Below are 19,883 nucleotides of genomic sequence, written 5' to 3' on the forward strand. Positions count from 1 at the left end.
TTAAAGAACGATACATACACTTTTTGTCATCCTAAATTCGTATTTGAATACATATAATTCAAATCTTCGATGATTCAAAAATTCGACCGCGAATTGCGTAAGATATCTAGATAGGATAATGTAGGTGTCGCTGAAACCACTTATCACGAAAGTACATCATAAACGCAAAGTAAATAAAAATTAAGTATTAAATATCGAAACAAAAGGGAATTGTATTCGATATGCGTATTACGAGTATACTTTACTACAAAGTTCATAATATCCCATTTAGATTTCGTGGGTATGTACAAATCACTCATTTTGATAAAATTTTAAGGTTACCTTTTACTTATTCGATCACTATACATATCTTTTTTATTATGTCGTGACGATTCATTAATAAGTATAGCATAAAACACATAACGTAGTGTCTAATACGGTGCTATTTGCCGCAAAAAAAGTATCATTTAAACGAATTAATTTCTAACCGTCTTTCCTACCGTAGCATTAGGACCTAAGGTTATATTTATCGCAATTGCATTATCGTAAACACTATTATTAACAAGAATATTATATTTTGTACAGGAAACACGGTATACGTAAAAAACCAACATTGAAAGATATTTTTCAATTTAAACGGGATCTTGAAAGGGAAGAAGCGAATATGTTGATATTAAGGCATCCTTATCTTACGACGGAGCAATCAAATGGTCATATGAGCCATCTTAAGCAACAGAGGATTGAAAATCTGATGACAAAATTCAGAGAAGATGCAAATGCGAAATTTAACAGAAAAGTCACTATCATGGATCGGTTAGGTCATTTGAAAGTATCCGAATCTTGGGATTAATATTTATTTTCTCATTAGTTACAATTTGTTTGCCATTTTGTTAAACGTAAAGAATTGCGTTAAATAAAAATATATGATGTATCTACAATATAATTGTATAAAAGCTAAACATAGTATTATGTTAGGCTCGGTTTTATTTAGAAATTCTAAAAAAATAGATTATAGGAATACAAAATGCATTATAGAATTCAATATCGGGGTCCTGGTATGAGAATTTCATTTAAATAATTTTTATATACTTTCAACTCATGGATCTACGACAGTTTCAGTTTTGAATCTGGTCTCTAAATCCTTTGGTTTATTTCTTATCCAACCAAATGGATCTTGATTAACCTCCGCTTCTGTTAGTATGTTTCCTTCGTGCAGGAAATTTGCAAAATCTGCTGCTATAGGATCTGCTCCGATGCTACTTATAGCAATAACTTTACCATCTTTAATGTAATATGCAAAAAATTCCAAGTTCTCTAGGGAACCATAAATTCTTACTTTCTCTGGTTCTCCATATCCTGTGAAATTTTCAATAATTATCGTGACGATATAACGTTCCATCTCTCTTTTACATGTATTATATGTAAAAGCATAACGTACCAACATATCTATAACTCTTTCCGAATAGTGTTGTCCAGAAAAATGGTACGGTACTTAAGGCAGTAGTTTTAGCACATATATTCAGTGCTGCTATTTTACCATGGTAATGGGCCAACGAATAGTGACCTATTGTAGCTGAAATGTCATCGGAACCAAATAGCGGTGCATACGCTATATCACCACCTGCGTATATGTTTTCGACATTTGTTTTCAAGTACTGAAATTATACATAGAATTTTATTAGTTTCCTAAATTTGATACTTCGATTCATCCACTGTTGAATAACAATCTACCTTATCCACTATGATACTGCCATCTTGTAACATTTTGATAGGAGTATCCTTTATCCAATCTGTATATAATTTAGATCCAATTCCGATGATCACTATATCAGCAGGAAGGACTTCACCACTGGTAAGTACTACTGTACCTACAGCATTCTTGTCATCATCTTTTGCAACAAACTGTGTGATATTACGTTCAAATATAAATTTAACACCTTGAAAGAACAATTATTTTTGATTATTTTTTACCTAACTTGATACAAATCAGATACGGTACAGTACCTAGATATTATTGATATACTTTAGTACCTTGTTCTTCAAACTGCCGTTTGATTCTGTTACCAATTTCTGTACCAAAAACTGTTTGTAATGGAACTTTAGACCTCCCTATGATGGTAACAGATGCACATTTATTTACACAATAAGCAGCTGCTTCCATACCAATGAAACCTAATCCAAGTATTACAATATGTTTGTCTGATGATAATTTGGAGGATATAGCATGAGAGTCTGTGTAGTTTCTTAATACATAAATATTAGATAAATTAATAGGTATATCAGGTTTTCTGGCCATACTTCCAGTACAAATAAATAGATAATTGTACGTTAATCTTTCATTATTACTCAAATGAACAACATTGTCATTTGTATTTAATCCTGTAATAAATTTTATCATAAAATTTGATCATATTTTATACCAAAAGAAAGATAGTTTGTGTTAACTTTTTCATTTTTTTACCTGTAGCTTCTACACCCAGTTTGGTTTCAATTTTATGCTCTTTGTAAAACGAAAGTGGTCTCAAAACTGCTTTTTCAATGTCTATATCAAATGTTTTGGATACCTTTACCCTATCATATGGCACTGTGTTCTCTTTACAAACCATAATAATATTTCCTGTAAAGGCTTCCTGTCGCAAACTTTCTGCACAAGTTGCAGCTGCTGGACCACCTCCAACTATTACGACAGTAGTATTATTATTGGGATCTTGTTCGTACATCTTCTTGACCCTTCTATTGAATTCCAAATCCTTACGCCTTGCTTTCACACGTACAAGACCACTATTATCCACATTTACCTGTTTAATTAAAATTTAAATTTAATTTTATCAAGATTAAAAGTAAACATATCAGCTCACTAAATTACTTGGTAACATGGTAAAGAGTCCAATCCTGGGTAATCTTCTATATCTCCTGTTTTGATGTTAAAACATGCACCATGCCATGGACACCTTACTCTTCCATCTCCTAGCGCTCCTGTATGAAGTAATGCTCCGTAGTGTGTACATTTTGTACCAATAGCATGTAATTCCCCCTTTTGTTTAATCAACAAGACTTTTGCCCCACTTTCTCCAAGTGGCAACAGTTTCATTTCATTTTCTTTGATATCTGTTTTATTACACACCACATCTTCAACATAGTCATACTTCTCTGGTTTACCTAAGTAAATATAAATTATTCAAGTAAAACATTTACTTATATCAATTTGTAACTGGAATAGATTTAATATTTTTTTTTTTTTATTTAATTTGGTAAAATATTTTTAAATATTCCAAGTGTCAATACAATTGCATATTGATAAATTAGATTCATTAGATTTTTCATTAGATACGTTTGCGTGCAAATGGCAAGTCCTTAACTCACAACTGCAACAACATTTTGCTTTATTATACGACCGCCTAATATCTTCAATTTCTTTATTACACTCACTGCAAATGTGAATTTTCCTTTTCTCTAATTCTGACATTCTTCCGTTATTTATTTTCCCACCAACGTGAAATATCGAGTTAAACGATAGTTTCGTACATTGTTTCGCAATGAATAAGCGCATACTGTCAAGTCGTTCTGCTATTATTCACCGCAACTATTCGTCAATGTTACTTAAACATTTATAGATTAGTCATTAAATGAATTGTAACTTTAAAGTGGACTTTTTGTCATAAAGAGAAGTATAGTGAAACTATTCGAAGGTTTCTTCAAGTACACGCATACATAAAACCATTGATGTTGCAAAACAAGATATTGTAACACATGCAATGCATTCTAACTTATTTTAATGTATTGCAACAAATTATCGTGTCTAGTTTTTTAAACATGTTAATACATGCGGAAATATGATTAGATATGTTGGATGTGTTATCTGATATCCGTAATCATTTATTATCGAACGTAAAAACCCATCATTAATTACATTTATCGTATACGAGAGAAAAGTCGATATTCTGGTAGTAACTATGTATATTTATTTAAATTATTTACATATATAAATCACGACAGTTAGAATTTCATATATAAATTGCTTAAATTAAATGTAGATAATAAGAAAAAATTCTCTATTAAAATATTCCAAGTTAAAATTTTCCTTGTTGCTATAAGGAAACTTTGTCTCTTGGTATGCATCGAATAAATAGAAACACCAATATAAAATCCCATATATTATTGAATAATGTCATATATAATTATGAATCTATAACTTGAGAAAAAAAGATATGTAGTTTTCACCTGTCTTGGCGGATGTGTTTGACGTAGCATTAGAGCTCCCTGGAAGAAGTCCTTTACAATTATTTCCACCCATTTGTGCGTTCAAGTAATGCCACTCACGGACGGTATCCCAACTGCGTTATCGTGGTATCTATAAATCATCTGACTACTTCGATTCCTACAATTACTTATACTTACATCGCTAAAGACAGTTTCAACTACGGCGATCGACCTTGTGTTACTACTGGTAAACTATTTTAGATAAACTTTCACTTATTCGTGGAACAATAGATCAAAAGTTATCAAGACACTACTTCGACGAAGTTATTTTAAAACCTGTTAAAAATTGTAGTACATTAAGAGATTATCGATAGTTCGTTCGCATAATATATTAAGTATTTAATTTAAAGAGAACTTTAGATTAAATGTTATTGCTTTGATTATATTTTTAAAAAAATATTAAAAACCAACTTTTAATTATCTGAAATATAAATATTTTATCATTAATATTATATAACAGTTTTTATTTATACAATATAGCGGTTTAGTATTTGTTTAATATATTTTCTGAGTTCGTAAAATAAATTTAATTATTATAATATATAAGCTGTTAGTTTCAAGAAAAGGATACGAACATACTATCATTTCAACTTCATTCGACACATTATGACTAACGGCAACTTGTTGCAATGATTCAGAGAGCATTCATTTTCGCTTTTAAAGGAAAGTTGAAATCGATTTTCGTATAAAGCGATGTTGCGCATATGCGATATGGCACGAACAAACGATATAATATAGATTAGCTTGCAACAGATGTGAAGGAGTCGACAGCTAAAGGCGCTTTTCCGCGGAACGCCTATCGAATTTAAACGTTGATTATCAGGAACAGCAGTAACTTGCATCTGTATTACATTCCGTTCATTTAGTCTATATTTCCTATAACAACGAGCTTCCGTATGCCTCAATTTTCCACAGCGCCTACATTTAATTACATTTTTCGACTCGAGTCGGTATATCTACTTTTCCTAGAAGGGTAATCGTTGTGCAATATTTCACTCCGTTACAGGAGTAACACCTACGTTCGGAAGAATTAATGATAAAAACCTTAGATCTGTTCATGGAGGTTTTTGAATCGGTTTTCGCGTTTTTTGTATTACAGATAATGTTTTAATCCAGAAGCTAATTTGATAGTAGTCCCTAGATTCGAAATATTATCTTTTAAAATTAACAACATTATCATGTCGTTACGCAGTAACTTTGTGAAATCCGAAACTGCTTCCACAATTAGCAGGACTTCAATTCCTATTGTTACAAAAATATAGTGAATTTTCGGGAAATAGGAAGATGGATTGGCGCCCATGGAACGTCGACCGCTTTATTCGTCCGAGTGTGGGAAATATCTAAATAAAGATTTTAAGTTCTACAGAAATGAATAATTTTATTTATACGACTTTCTTGATAATTTTATATGATTTTGTGTCTAATTGTAAAATTATCATAGAAGGTCAACAAAATCCGTATTCTTGCGAAATAGACAGAGACGAGTATAATGAATCTGTTCTGTCTGAACATTCATAACATGTCACGCATGCGCAGAATAAGAACTTTCTTGTCTTCCATGTTGATTTTTCACAACTAGACATGACTTAATTTTTGGACGGTATTCCCTAGGCGTTTGTATATGAATATCGGAAGCAATTTATACGATCGTGGTTTTTCCTAGGATATATTATATACGTGTTGACATCATGACAGATCACAAGACTGGACTATGAGTGTCGCTCATAATTTAGACGATGTGTTCGTACATGATATTCACTATGATATGATTTTTATATTCTTTAAAATTTAGATGAACCTATTTCTTTTTAATGCATAAAAGTAATACAAACTCGGTTTCATTACTTCCAGCAATTAAATATTTTATAAAATGGTCTTATAATTTTGTTCGAAGTATATTGTAAAAAGCAATACTGCGTGTAACATATACTAAATCACTAATATAGTAAGTTAGAGAAAAATCACTATAGAATTATAATAGTAATATTGTACGCTATTCAGTATACATAATATGATTGGCGAGGAAAGTATAGTACTTTGTTGAAATATATAAACTTTATAAATATATACTAGAAACTAGCCAATAAAAATAGAAATAGCAGAAACAATTACGCTGTCATGCACAGCCTAATTTTAAAATCCAATGAGCTTTTAAAATAAATTTAGAGAAATAAAATCCGATAACAAATTCGAAACAATTTCAACAGAATATTCAGTAAAACTAATTAGTAGATGCTAAGGTTATAAATATCTAAACCTATCAAACGTTAGTAGACTGACTGTCAAAGCACTTGCACCATAGTGCAAAAATTCGCACATTCCATTAGTATTATTCGATAAATAAATTGTAAAATACATTAATGTTATAAAATGAGATTGGTTTGATTTTCTTATACGTCGTAGAAAATAAATAATTTTAATAATGCAAACGATATATATCTTTATAAGTTTGTTAGTCAGCGTATCATCTTTAGCTCGTGGGGTTAGTATACCTTCCAAATTTTTATATTTGATATTTTATCGTGTTTTAAACAGCTATTAAAATTTTAGAGCGAACTCGATTATGACGGCTGGTTACAATTACGATTATGGCACGCATTTAACGACGAGCCAGAGCCCATTTTTATAGAACGAGGTAACGTCACAGTGTCAAGTGTTCGTAGTGGTGCTTCTGTTGTTGGACAAAATGGATTGTTACAATCTCATATAAACGAATTAAAAAACCTTGCTAGACATGATGGCAAATACAGACTTAAAGCAGTAGCTCGGACCTCTTCAGGGAATGAAATAACATTTTTAACTTCTGTACCTGCGGTAATCTTATTCCTCTGACTATACTTTCACTTTATATATACATATATATCTATATATACGACTTATAATGTTTTCTCCATGCATAGTGTTATCTTCTTGGTTCTGATCTTGAAGATGTTATAACAATTTGGCTGGATAGCGCAGCTGAGCCAATAGTTGTGAGTGTATCGTCGCCTGGTCCTTGTAGTACAAAAAATCCATTTACAAATATGTGGACAACCAACATTATCGTTAAGTATCCTGATGGTGGACCAGTTCCAGACACTGCTACATATATTCAGAAACTTGAACGTGAAAGAGAAGCAAGAGAAAGAGGAGATGCAAAAGATAACAGATCTTTCCTTGCAAGATATGTAGGTTTTTTGTTTTAAACAATGTTTGTATATTTAATTTTTTCAAATTCAGTTTATATATTATTGCTTTGAATTTCAGTGGATGTACATCGTCCCTGCATTAATCTTTGTTGTTCTATCATCCGCAACAAATCCAGAAGCTGGGGGTGCAGGAGGAAGTGCCCAAAGACAGTAACATAAAGTGTATGTGGTGCTTCGAAGAGTGTTTGTGAGGGAACCGTTTATTTATAAACTTGTAATGTACTTTCATAATTATAGTTATAAAAACTATGATTGTATCTTTTCCTGAATAAATTCTATGATTTAATTACATTTTTTTTGTTTATCCTTTGTTTTATCATTCTAACTAATAACATGTAGAACAAAAATTGTTTATAATGCAATGTACATACATTAGAGTGCTATAATACTTGTGAAAGTTAGCTGTTATATAATCTTCCTATATGTACAGTTTAGTATACCAGGTAAAGTTCAGACAGGTAAGGCAGGGAAAGATCAATAATCTTCCACCCAATGAACAAGGCCACAAACTGTTACCATTATGTATTAGAATATGTGCAACCACTCAAGCTGACCTTAAAATGGCAGCATTTTCTCTAAATATTCAAAAACATGTGGAACCTGGCCTTGTAACTTCCGGTAAATTCGATGGTTCTCATGCTTGCCTAGCGGCTGCAACTTATGGTGGAAATATTTTGGTACACAGCCCTCATAGGCAACCACAAATAACCGGCCAAGATCACGAACAATCCGATAGAAAAATATCTTGGAGCGGAGAACTCGCGGAACTTCAGATAGGAACTGAGGTATAATTAATTAAATAATTATAAAAATACTAATAAAAACTAACTTCTACTACAAATTAATCAATATATTGTATTGTATATATAAATATGTATATTATTAGATTACAGCATTATGCACTGGTCGACTTAGTGATGACGAGAGAGATATTCTTCTAATTGGAACTGCATCTCATATTTTGGCCTATCACATAGAAGACAACTCTGATGCTTTTTACAAAGAGGTACTGCAATTATTAGACTACAGATATTTATGCATTCATTTGAAATTTAAAGGTGCATAAAATGTATATAATATGCAAAAATATATAAAATATACGAAGTATATTACTTGTTATAATATTTAATGGATGATTTGTGCTTAGGCTTCTTAGGTTGCCTGGATATATGTAAATTTGCATAAAAATCCGAAGTTTACTTATCATACTAAAACTCAAATAAATTATATTGTTTTTATTAGATGTCTGATGGTGCAAGATGTATAATCGTTGGTAAATTGAGTTGGCTTCCAAATCAAGTTGCAATCGTTGGTGGCAATAGTTCGATAACAGTTTTAGACTCACAAGGCACAGAGATATTTTGGACAGTACTAGGAGGTATTGTAACTTCATTAGCTGTTTTTGACTTCGATGGAGATGACGAAAACGAGGTAAATTGTAATAGGAAATAAATCTAATAAAAATCATTCTCTAATAAATACAAACAATATTTAGTTGGTCATTGGGACCAGAGATTTCGAAATAAAGGTGTACAAGAAAGACAATCTGCTCTGGGAAGCTAAAGAAACAGCTTCGATTACCACTCTAACCGGCCTACCTAATAGAAGATTCGTTTATTCAGTAGGAAATGGGACTCTTGGTGTCTATGAAATGACTCAAAGACTATGGCGTGTCAAGGTCACTCTAAATCGCAGAATATAAGTACCAAGAAAGGAATCGATATACGATGATTGAATTTAGGTCGTAGGAACGTTCGTTTTCATAAATTTTTCAGTCGAAGCACCGGGTGGTGGTCACGAGGAGCTTTGATTTGAACGGAGACGGTGCACCGGAAGTCATAACTGGTTGGAATAATGGAAAAGTAGACGCAAGGTCATGCAATAGCGGTGAAGTAATTTTTAAAATTCAATTATCCGCCGGAATAGCTGGAATCGTGGAAGCTGATTACAGGAGAATCGGCAAATCTGATTTAGTCGTAGTGTCTTCTATTGGCGAAGGTAGAATAGAATATGTATATACGCATACAGTGATAGACTAAAAAGATTGACAGGAAGATTTTTCAAATTATATTTTAGTGCGCGGCTATGGTTCCGGTTCCGCGATGGATACTCCAGAACCTGGCGAGGCAATGCGCGATTTATTGGCGAAAAGGCAGATCCTCCAAATGGAGCTTAGGCAGAGGGCCGCGTCTGTTCCGAATATGTTCCATGGAACGAAATTGGCAGTGAGCTTGATGACCTGCAATGGTGCGGCTCGTGTTGCCCTTGCGTCTGGACCTGGTCTTTTTGTAAGTCGATCGGTTCTTGCATAAACCAATTTTTGTCTTTTTGAAATGTTCTTTAACGCTTTCACAGTACGATAAAATAAAAATAAAACAATTATTTCTTTATCTTTATAAAATTTCTCATATTTGCAGCATCAAACGTAAAAGATACACACTTTCATCATTTTTAGATGAAATAAATTTTAATACTGTCGTACATTTACTCTGCCCAAGATGTATTGCGCGATAGTTTTCACCGAAGGAGTGTTCGAAGGCGAAACTCTCGTTGTCCATCCCAGCAGACCTAAGGGGGAGCTGGAAATAGAGCTTCGTCCTCCGAAGAATGCCCCTGTCGATATGCACGTTAAAGTATGCGTTGGTCCAGCTGCTGCGGATTTGTTACAGGTACCATATAAAGCAAGGGGCATTTACAAAACATTTTACTGCACAGTATTCTAGTACAGCAGAATTTCATTTATCCGAACGAAATTTTAGTGCCCGGTTAACTGAACTTTTGCTGGTTGAATTCATTTACCCAAACGCGAGCTCCTATCATGCGAACAAAAGATAATGGATAGTCGATGAGCTCCTATTATATTACACGTATAAACTGTTTATTGCCCGACAAATTCAGACGAGTGAAGTTTCATTGGAAATTTTATTTCGATATATAAAACAAGTTTGTCCCAATTTCTATTCTGATTTCTTTACTCCGTTTAAGGTGTTCGAAATGACGCGCCAATTGCCTAGATTTTGCATGTACCAGATCATCGAACGGCCTGCGCAAATTGCGGAGGACTTTGCGAAAAATAGCGTCACAGCTGAGGTATTAGTTTTAATTTGTTGAAAATTCACATTTATTTTCATTTGCTTATTTTTTAACTTATCTACGCATCCTTCGAGTAATTATCACCGCTGCTATACAGTATATCTATTATTTTTGGTTAATCAGTTTGCGGAGAGACCTCAAAGAATCGCTCTTTGGTTGAATCAAAGTCTCATTCTTCCGGAAGAGTTCGAAATTAAGGAGGACAAACCAAACAACGGAGGTATTGAGATGTGGCTTCGCGGCATGAGAGACAACAAGATTCATTGTTTCATGTCAGACGCAACGGGAAAAGTAACCGTTCAAACGGAAGATTCTACATTTGCCGGCGACATTATTCAGTCGTTAGCCTTGTACTTGGGCCTTAGAGAGCTTTCTTCCGAAGTTTCATTTCCGGCTGAAGAGAAGAAGATGTTGGACGCCTTGGAACACGTCAAAGGTGACTCAAAGTAATAATTAGATTGCGAATATATTGATGCAGATTCGTATTTTCATAAATATAATTAAAAAGATGGAACATAAGCATTTTTGCATCTTCAAATTTCCCATAAATGCGTAGAAATCCGCGGTCCAACGATAAGAAAAGATATATTTTATGGCTTTCCGAGAATATCGGAGGATAATTTATTTATTTATCGCAGAGTTAAAGGAGATCGATACCAGATTGCAAGCAGAGGCAGCTAATGAAACAGTTTTACTGAAAAATATTATAATTCGATTGGAGGATGCAAGAATTCTCGAGAATATCGATGAAATGAGAAAGAGACTCGTACAATTGAAAAATGTTAATGTCGATCTGATCAGGGAACATGAAATCAGAATGAAGAGTTATAGAGAACTCACGGCGAATTTAAAAGAATTAAATCTCGGAGTGCAACGTGCAGCTAGATTAAGAGGTGATATTTTTTATCCTACTTTTACTTATTTTCCATTTGCGAAAAATAAAGCGTTATTAAAATTTGTATTACTAGTTGGGAAAAGTGCCTCAAACACGATAGCCCGTTGTAGAGCAGCGATCCAGGACGAGAATCCGAAGGCTCTCACGCTGGCAATAAGACATGGATGAATTCAGGGGCGAATTTACCTTGACGCTGATATCACTGTAAGCGTTGGGCCCCGGAACGCTATGGTGGCCCCAAAAGAGCTTGTCAAAAAGATTAATAAACGATTATTAGAACTACATAAAATATATCCGTTAGTGTGCAAAGACTGGGATGAAAATTCTGGCTTGGCTAAAATGACGTTTGTTGAATCGACACATTCGTATCCACATACTCGTTCGAATATTCGAGACGCTCGATGGACGGATTTTTATCTGATTCCTCCAACAAGACTGGCTTAAAATGGGAGTTTCGAGGACAGCTATTTTGAGGACTGGTCATCGCATCGTGCCGCCTGTTAATTAACGAGAACCAAAGTGGAGGAACTTTAAAGCAAAGTTCTGAAGCTCAAAACTCGACAAATAGCTCTGGTCGTGGTTCAAATTAGTTGGAGAAATTCGTGGCAGATAGGAAAAATTGCCGCGAGTCTCGCAAATGACGTCATATTCCAGGAATTTTTCGAGGTTGCAGTTTTCGAGATTTCGCCAAAACTTTGGAGCGATTTTACGATTTTATATCAGCAGATATAGCGTAGGGAGTAGCGTAATTTTGCCAAAGTTCTAAAAAATGACCTCAAATTCTCAGGATTTTTGAGTGTTTACATGCATTGCCTTGTTTATTTATTTTTTAATTTCGTTTATTCATATCCTCGATGATTATGAAATTTTTCTGAATTTTTGACCTTTTACATATTCCAACTCATGAAAATTACAAGGAGAGTGAGCTAAAGATGAAATCAAAATTACAGAGTTAAAGATCAAAGATACGACATTCGAATTAGCTTTAGAAAATCTATTTATTGATTGAATTTGAGAAATTATACAATAATCTTTACAATTAAATATGCATTAAATATAACTTAATCGTAACTCGAATAATCAATAATTCATACTTATTTTTAGGAAATAATTATTGTGCAAATTTTATTTCACTGAATTTTTTAACATCGATATAATTTACAGAACGAATACCAGCAATAATTTAAATACATTAATATCACATGTAAGAGAAATATTTGAGGTATTAAAGGGAATTTATCGATCGCTTATTTACTGCTTAATCAGCAGATTTTTCTTTAAATTTTTTATTTCTATGAAACATATAGCGATTCGAAACTCCATATTTGCTGATAGTGCATTTTTAATAAATTGTGTTAAACCCAAAGATAAAGCAGTCCAAAAATATCTCTCACTGACATATTTGTGGTTCTTTGGCTTTTGATCATGTTTCAATAGCGCACATTGCAGTTCACTCGGAACAGACTAGGACCACAAACATGTTATCTAATAATCTAAAAATATAGTTTAAAAGTTTAAAATCTAAAAATATATCGCAACGCGTGAAAAGATTGTAAAAAATATTTCTCAAAGTGAATACTAAAATATTTCTAAAAATGAACAAAATACGCCTTTACGATATTTTACAATAAACGATCACGATATTACAAATTGACAACGAACAGTCGATATTTCTCGAAACTCGAAGGATTAGAACAACAGCTTTGTTACAGAGCGCATAGTTTTTAGCTCTAAGCTGGTCTTCGCTTAATGAAGGGTTCCTCGAACGGAAATGCTGAATCTTCGTTTGAGGGGAACAGGCGAGGGGCGTCGAAGAGCGTCCAAGGTGCCATCAGTGGAGGCTCTCACCCTGAAGGAATTTGTTTGCTGGCCAGAATTGCCCGGCAATTCCGTCAACAGCTTGGAGATGTCGGTAAAAACGGCCATGACCTGTCGAATAAAAATAATCGAGTCAGTCCGCTGCTATCGTTACGTAACCTCGCGGGATTATCTGCTCAACCGCTATGACGATTATATTTGATATATATTTTTCTCTCATAAAGTACGTTTAAAACCAGTCTCATTATCGCTCGTATCACTTTTTCATTCGTGCTTGTGTGTAACAGTTTGCGACACGCGTAGAACAAGTTATAGACCCCCTTCTTTTTACCTTTCCTTGCTCGTACTTCTACCTGAAATTCTTTCAAAGAAGAACATATGGTATCGTCCATTGGATCGTAACATAATTTTGGTCTGTTTCTATATTTATTATACTAAGTGTCATAGCGTAAGAGAAGAATATTATCGTTGTATGGCGTTGAGATGACGCACTGTGGTAAAGCGGAAGAACCATGGAAACCATTCAGAGTGCCGAGAGGCAAGAATAAAATAAAATAAATAAATAAAATATATTCGTTACACGATATCGTGATTCGCCAAATATAGTCACGATAGTCTCGTTAGAGCGTTAACGAAATTTCGAGATGTTTCGTACAGCATACGTAATATATTTTAGACTCTAAACCGTCATCGTGATCGTTACACGAGTTATTCGTGGTTCTTCGAGTTTCGATCGATCTTTAATAGCGCGTTGCGTTTCGTTCCGACGTTTCTCGAACGTTAAGGTTCGCTTCTTCAGGGCTGAAACGATTTCAGACGTGTTCCCACCTTCGAAACGTATCAGAATAAATTCGAAGCTCAGTCCTCGATACTCATACCGATATCGTATATCGTTTCCACCTAGTACACATAATTAATTGTGAAACAAATGCTTAATTACGATAGGCACGTTTACGATACCGATAACGCTGGAACGATCGTTTCGAGATGGCCGCCGTATCGCCCGCGTTCCGCTCGCTCCACGATACAGATTTTGTTTACCACTCTGCGATCACGCGTAAACGCCATGACCGGTTTCCCGGAGAAGTAAACAATCGTTTTAGAAAAATAACGAGGCTGGCGATTAGGCTCGACCGCGGGATCGATCGTGACAAAGCGATCTATTCGCCAACCTCTTGGTTCTCTCTTTCTCTTTCTCTCTGCGTTCTTTCGCGATTGAAATAGACGAGTAATAGCAGAACTCCAGCTGAGATTTCCGATCGACGGGGGCTTTCTTTCGCGATCGGTGACGTGTGACGTTACGTCAACGATCTCAATGTCATATCGTCGCGTACGAGACTCCACGAATATTCAACTCGTCGAGATATCAAACGCTTGTCTGCCGAAGCTTTCGTGTCGGATGACGTGGTGTTGTGTCTGGCTGGCTCTCTACCAAATTTTCGAAAACGAAGAAAGTGCACGATTGTGACCCTCCATCGTTCGAGGAAGAAAAGGAATTTTCGAAGATGTTTCGAATGAATTCGTATAACAGATATGTATATCAGATTATATCGTAGATTTTGAATTTATCGATCCATTTGATCGAACGAAGATTACAGAAGAAAAACACGATAAGTATATATTTTCGTCGACTTCCTCGTACTAATTTCATTTTACGATTATAGGAGAATTTGAATACGACATAATTGAAAATGAAAACAACACGTCGTAAATTGAAGTTTATGAATTTATTTTCCAGGGTTTGTTAAACAGAATTTTAAAAATGGTATATCGCTTGGAGGAAAGATCGTTACGAAACGAAGTGGCATTTGTGCAATGAATTTGTTATCTCGTAATTGTTTACCTTATGAATAGCATAGATAGTAATTTACAGGTCGGATGGTCTGTGACTTAGTCCTTGCCACCTAAGGTTAAAAGTATGGCAAAAGAGTCAATGTCAGTGTTACGTCAAAAGCTCGTGTTTTTATCGTAATAACGTGAGATGCAACGCCGCACCACGCAATGCCGTGTCAACGACTACTGACTCTTCTAAACGTGCATTTGCACAATTTTCCGCTTTTTATTTTTCCGTTGTCGTTATTTTATTTTCCGTTGTCGTCGTATCGTCGACTTGCAGAGTCGATATCGCGTAATGTTACGCTTTGTAATTTGCATGGTTAAAGATTTAAAGATACAAAGCGGTATTTTTTATAAAAATAACGTTGCTACACGTTGGTCCGTAACATTTCTAACATGGAAAATGTCATCGACGCGGTATTATGTCTTTTTCGAGGTCAGGTTAAAGCGCATCGACGCAGCATTGGCAATGGATCTATTATTACTACGCATCTAATTATGGAAGGTAAAGGCCAAGACGAAGGGTGCTCGGTATACGAATAATTATTTTCATGGCAAGAAAATAAAAATGTTGGTATTAATGTTACCTGTTCGACAGATTCTCTGACGGAAATTTCATGAAACGCGTGGGCCTCGATCTCTTCCGCTCTTTGACGCCCTTCTGCCGTAGAAACTACCCTTTCACCAGGAGTGTACGTTAAATCTGCTTTATTTGCTATCAGGATTACTATCGGTGGAACCTTTCTAGTTTTCCTCGCGTGTGATACTAGAAATCTAAAATAAATATCGGGTAAGAAATACTAATTGTACATTTTTACCAGACAGAATTGTAGATATTTAAAAATATATTTATGACACGTAATATAAACAGTGAGATGTGATAAAAATGCTTTCTTAATTCGGAACGAACGTTCATTGCAAATATTTAATAGAATATAATATTAAACAAATATTTATCGTAGAAGAAAGGTTGTAAAGAAGAAGTAATATCTTTCGAAAATTCCTTGAGAATTTGTAAAAAAGATACGTTCTGACGTATCCTGTGTAATGTAACGATTAACGATTTAAAAATAGCTAATTATGTTCATTAGTATATTCGCACGTCACTTGACAAATTATATTCCCCTTCTTTGATCGTTAATTCATTACGCTTCTTTATTAATAGAAACGTTATACAGACTAAACACCGTTATTCCAATCAGCGTTGTTCCAATCGGAGCGATTAATAAATTTTCTTACCGAAGACGAGATGTTTCGTCGAAGCTGACACGATCCGACACCGAGTAAACGAGAACGATAGCATCTGCCCACCGTAATTTCAGTTCGGACGGAGGTGGTAGATATCCTGGGGGATCGGTTATCTCCCACGCCGCATCCAGGAAACTGTCCACTTTGTAAACCCTCTCGATAGAACAATCGTACTCTCCTATATACCGTTTGGTCGCGAATCGCACTGCCAGGGCTATCGATTGTCGATACGTTAGTGTTTGCCAAAGATAGAATCATCGCGTAATATTGATCTCACGCGGAAGCCTCGAACGTTTGAAGATTTGGAAACTCGAGAAATCAGAAATTTAGGAATTTGAAAATTTAAAAATTCGGATATCTGGCAATTCGGAGATTTGAAAAGTCGAGAGTTCGATAATTTAGATTATTTGGAAATTCGAAGATGTTTAACGATTTACAGCCACAACAAGATTTTAGGAAATAAAAGCTTTGGGAATTTGAAAATCCGACAACTCGAATATCAATGTCAATTACTTGCAAAGTATCTCGAGATATTTGAAATATTATAATTTTTAAATTGGATCCTTACCGGTTTTACCGACGCCTTGATGTCCCAGTAGGATTACTTTGACAATTCTCGGATCCCTGCTAGTAAGGCCGAGATTCCAAGCTATCGGAGGGCTAATTCTCTTCCTCAACGACGTTGCTGGCGGACTGAATCTCTCCATGACTTAACTGTCACTGAATTCCCTCTGGGGTGTCTCATCGATTATGAAGCCTCTCTTTTTCCCGCTGATATTTAATAGACGTGTTTATGCACGCATTCTTCGTGCTACCTTTTCCTCCGATCGATCCGCAAACTGGTAAACGAACGATATTCGTTTTAATTTGATCGTAAATCCCACTCTCTGTCACTCCGTGTTTGATCGTGTTTTCTATTTACCTTCATCAGCTCTTCCGTTAACCGGTTTCTCTCTCTCTCTCTCTCTTTTGTAATTGCTAATTATTTTTATATCACGTTCTGCATTCTATATTTTATTTTATTTTATTCTTTTTTCTCATATTATCTTACTGCTTATTAAATCGATATATCCGTGTAGATCCTTCGATTTATTCAATTGCCAATTATAATACACTCTCTTGTTCTTTTACAGGCGCTGATAAGCAATTCGTTTCGTAAAGGAACGAATCTCATTGATTTATCCGATGTCTGCTGTTCCCAGAAGTTGGTTTCTAATTTATTACTTTTATTTTTGCTCGAACCGAGTCCGGGACACAGACAACGTTCAAAATAGAACGTTTATCAAATCTGGAATACCGAATTCGCTCGATAACCAATTATTTGGGTAATACGGTTACACAGGGATCATACGATTTCGTGCGTGCACGCGGTTGGGATTCTGCTTCAAGATTATTATCCAATACGTTGCTAGGAATCTCGTATTAAGAAAGTTAAAATGTCAGTGTACGCTTGAACGGAATATGCTTAAACGAACAAATTTTATTCCACGTTTTTCACTCGTTTTCACACGTAGAATAATCTGCCGAGTATTACCTGCTTCGACCTGGTCAGTAATTCATTTCGTTCACACATACTAAGTAAATTTTCAAATTGAATTTCATCGACGACGAAGCACGGCGTAAAAAACCTTTTATTTCACATCATCCGTTTATTTTTTCATGGAATCACTTTCTTATCGATCGGCGGATCATGATCACCGAGACAGCCTGTGTAACTCGCTAATTTACTTGTCGCTGTCACTTCGATTTTCTCGTGCTCCATCAGCGAAACTGTCACAAATGGATCGAGGGACGTTAAATCGTCCAGGAAGTTTCGAGGGACGCACGTGAATTCCATTTTCAAACTTTCTCGGTCAGTGAGTTCACGTGGTGGCAGGATATCGGGGAATGCAAAGGTCGTTACATACTGGCTTAATCAAGATACGCGATATCAGTGTCGCTGGGTCAAACGTTCGAACAGCTGGTTTCGCAATTCGCGGCCCTCCTCCTGGATGGAATAAAACCGGACATCGCGGCGGCTGCACCCGCCTCAGCCGCACGATCCTCTACTACGACCTGGCTACTGGCCCAAGAGACCGGCACGCGTCCAACAGTTGTTATTACTTTTATGTAAGAGACGCGAGGCGGCTGGCCTTTTATCGCTCTCGTTGCGCCGTCCCGCGCGAATGTTGGAACGACTGTACAGAATCAGTGACTCACTGGCGTTTCGATTTCCCACCGCCGTTTCGTGTGGTAATTCCAATAGTTACCATATAAAACAGTTTTAAACATTTACCCTAGAAAACCGCGAAGACACGTTCAGACTATCGATATTTGTCAATATTGACGAGAATGTTGAAAATCTGGAAATATCGACAGTCCGAACGCTGAGTCTTTGGCTATGCCTGTCCTTAAGCCTGTCCTGTAATTACTGGTACAAACGATTCTACTCTGAGAAAATCGAGTTTGAAGATTCGTCGAGTATACTTAAATTTGGCTACGTATCGATTTGATACGAATAACGAGTAAAAGATTTAAGGCCTCGTTTTCAAGAAAATAAAGTTTGTTTAAGAACTGATCCAACGCACGCGCATGATACACTTTCAAATTTATTTTTCTCGAAAACAACGCATCCTATGAAGAAATTGTATTCCACATTTTTGACTTATTTTCATGCGCAGTTTAAACCATTGTCGATCGTATTTACCTTCGTTCAGTGCAGATTTAGCCAAGTTTATGTATACTCGAGAAAGTTTTAAACTCGATTTTCTCAGAAACGAAGCGACTTAGTCTTTCGCGTAAAGTCATCCTCCACCCGGTTATAGCACACGTTATCGGACACCCTGCATAAGACATGTTCAAATTTTATTAGAACCGTGACAAGATACGACTACCGCGATTATATTAATTTGCAACGTACTAGCTAGAAGTTTCAAGATATATACTGGAAATGTATACTTTGTAGAAAATTAGCACGTAACACGAATAAATCGCGTTGAACGTACAATTAGAGCTATCTATCGTTAAATATCGAGGATTGTTAACCCCTTGCGGTCGGTGTATTATTCCGGTAGCACTATCAACTAGTCGAAGCAGACTGTAAATACTCGAACCAATAATTGCCGCCGTTGTGGAGACATTCGATGACAAAGGCTTAAATAGAATAGCTGATCGACTGCCTAGATATTTCGATGTACGTTACATACGCATGAAACGTATGTTCAAGTTTTCTACTTTTAGCCATCTTCGTTAATCGCAAACTTCGTCATTCGAATCGCATCGGGCAAACACGGACTCGTGTAACATCCAAACACTGGAAAATCTTTAGCACTGAACGTTCTCAGACAACGCACATTGTACATCTTGGAGCATTCACGCAGTAGATATCCCGCGCAAACATTGTACAGCTTGAAGCATTCAAAGTGTAAGCATCGAACAAACACTTAACGTACACAGACAATCATTTTAATCGTCCATTCAAGTTGTATCGAAGTTTAAATTTCGTTGTTTATTAACTAAACACAATTGTTCGCTTTGGTTCCTGTCTGTTTGTGTACACCGTGGCTGAATAATATATTATACAATTA

At 35.4% G+C, this 19,883-nt stretch overlaps 5 protein-coding genes across 10 annotated transcripts; 3 read left to right on the forward strand and 2 right to left on the reverse strand.

Moving 5' to 3' along the window:
• The first annotated feature begins 101 nt into the window (after positions 1-101).
• Positions 102-938, forward strand: LOC126925174 (ribosomal protein 63, mitochondrial). Its single transcript, XM_050740492.1, has 2 exons — positions 102-280; positions 565-938. Exons 1-2 carry the CDS (start codon positions 222-224, stop codon positions 827-829), a joined length of 324 nt encoding a protein of 107 aa, XP_050596449.1. The 5' UTR covers positions 102-221; the 3' UTR covers positions 830-938.
• On the reverse strand, positions 820-4,973 carry LOC126925131 (apoptosis-inducing factor 3-like). 6 transcript variants are annotated; one of them, XM_050740407.1, is made up of 9 exons: positions 4,815-4,973; positions 4,378-4,515; positions 4,201-4,313; positions 2,846-3,138; positions 2,441-2,777; positions 2,011-2,358; positions 1,711-1,916; positions 1,418-1,634; positions 820-1,335 (listed from the first exon to the last, which is right to left on the reverse strand). In XM_050740407.1, the coding sequence occupies exons 3-9, from the start codon at positions 4,271-4,273 to the stop codon at positions 1,076-1,078; spliced, it is 1,734 nt and encodes a 577-aa protein (XP_050596364.1). In that variant the 5' UTR covers positions 4,274-4,313; positions 4,378-4,515; positions 4,815-4,973; the 3' UTR covers positions 820-1,075. The 6 variants fall into 6 exon arrangements, with proteins under 6 accessions (XP_050596364.1, XP_050596369.1, XP_050596365.1 ...); XM_050740412.1 differs by having other exon boundaries at positions 4,201-4,330; XM_050740408.1 differs by having other exon boundaries at positions 4,819-4,972.
• A 1,311-nt stretch (positions 4,974-6,284) lies between these two features.
• LOC126925161 (ER membrane protein complex subunit 10) lies at positions 6,285-7,718 on the forward strand. The gene is made up of 4 exons (XM_050740475.1): positions 6,285-6,721; positions 6,790-7,053; positions 7,140-7,406; positions 7,486-7,718. The coding sequence occupies exons 1-4, from the start codon at positions 6,662-6,664 to the stop codon at positions 7,579-7,581; spliced, it is 687 nt and encodes a 228-aa protein (XP_050596432.1). The 5' UTR covers positions 6,285-6,661; the 3' UTR covers positions 7,582-7,718.
• A 126-nt stretch (positions 7,719-7,844) lies between these two features.
• Positions 7,845-11,704, forward strand: LOC126925121 (Bardet-Biedl syndrome 2 protein homolog). The gene is made up of 11 exons (XM_050740388.1): positions 7,845-8,212; positions 8,314-8,433; positions 8,670-8,858; positions 8,923-9,105; positions 9,203-9,425; positions 9,504-9,715; positions 9,926-10,096; positions 10,413-10,517; positions 10,644-10,956; positions 11,159-11,413; positions 11,489-11,704. The coding sequence occupies exons 1-11, from the start codon at positions 7,850-7,852 to the stop codon at positions 11,581-11,583; spliced, it is 2,229 nt and encodes a 742-aa protein (XP_050596345.1). The 5' UTR covers positions 7,845-7,849; the 3' UTR covers positions 11,584-11,704.
• Positions 11,705-12,394: 690 nt separating this feature from the next.
• On the reverse strand, positions 12,395-19,190 carry LOC126925158 (ras-related and estrogen-regulated growth inhibitor). The gene is made up of 5 exons (XM_050740471.1): positions 17,240-19,190; positions 16,886-17,156; positions 16,309-16,531; positions 15,657-15,843; positions 12,395-13,344 (listed from the first exon to the last, which is right to left on the reverse strand). The coding sequence occupies exons 2-5, from the start codon at positions 17,022-17,024 to the stop codon at positions 13,162-13,164; spliced, it is 732 nt and encodes a 243-aa protein (XP_050596428.1). The 5' UTR covers positions 17,025-17,156; positions 17,240-19,190; the 3' UTR covers positions 12,395-13,161.
• Between the last annotated feature and the right edge of the window lie 693 nt (positions 19,191-19,883).

This window comes from Bombus affinis, chromosome 15 (assembly GCF_024516045.1).
Source record: "Bombus affinis isolate iyBomAffi1 chromosome 15, iyBomAffi1.2, whole genome shotgun sequence".
NCBI classification, from domain to species: domain Eukaryota; kingdom Metazoa; phylum Arthropoda; class Insecta; order Hymenoptera; family Apidae; genus Bombus; species Bombus affinis.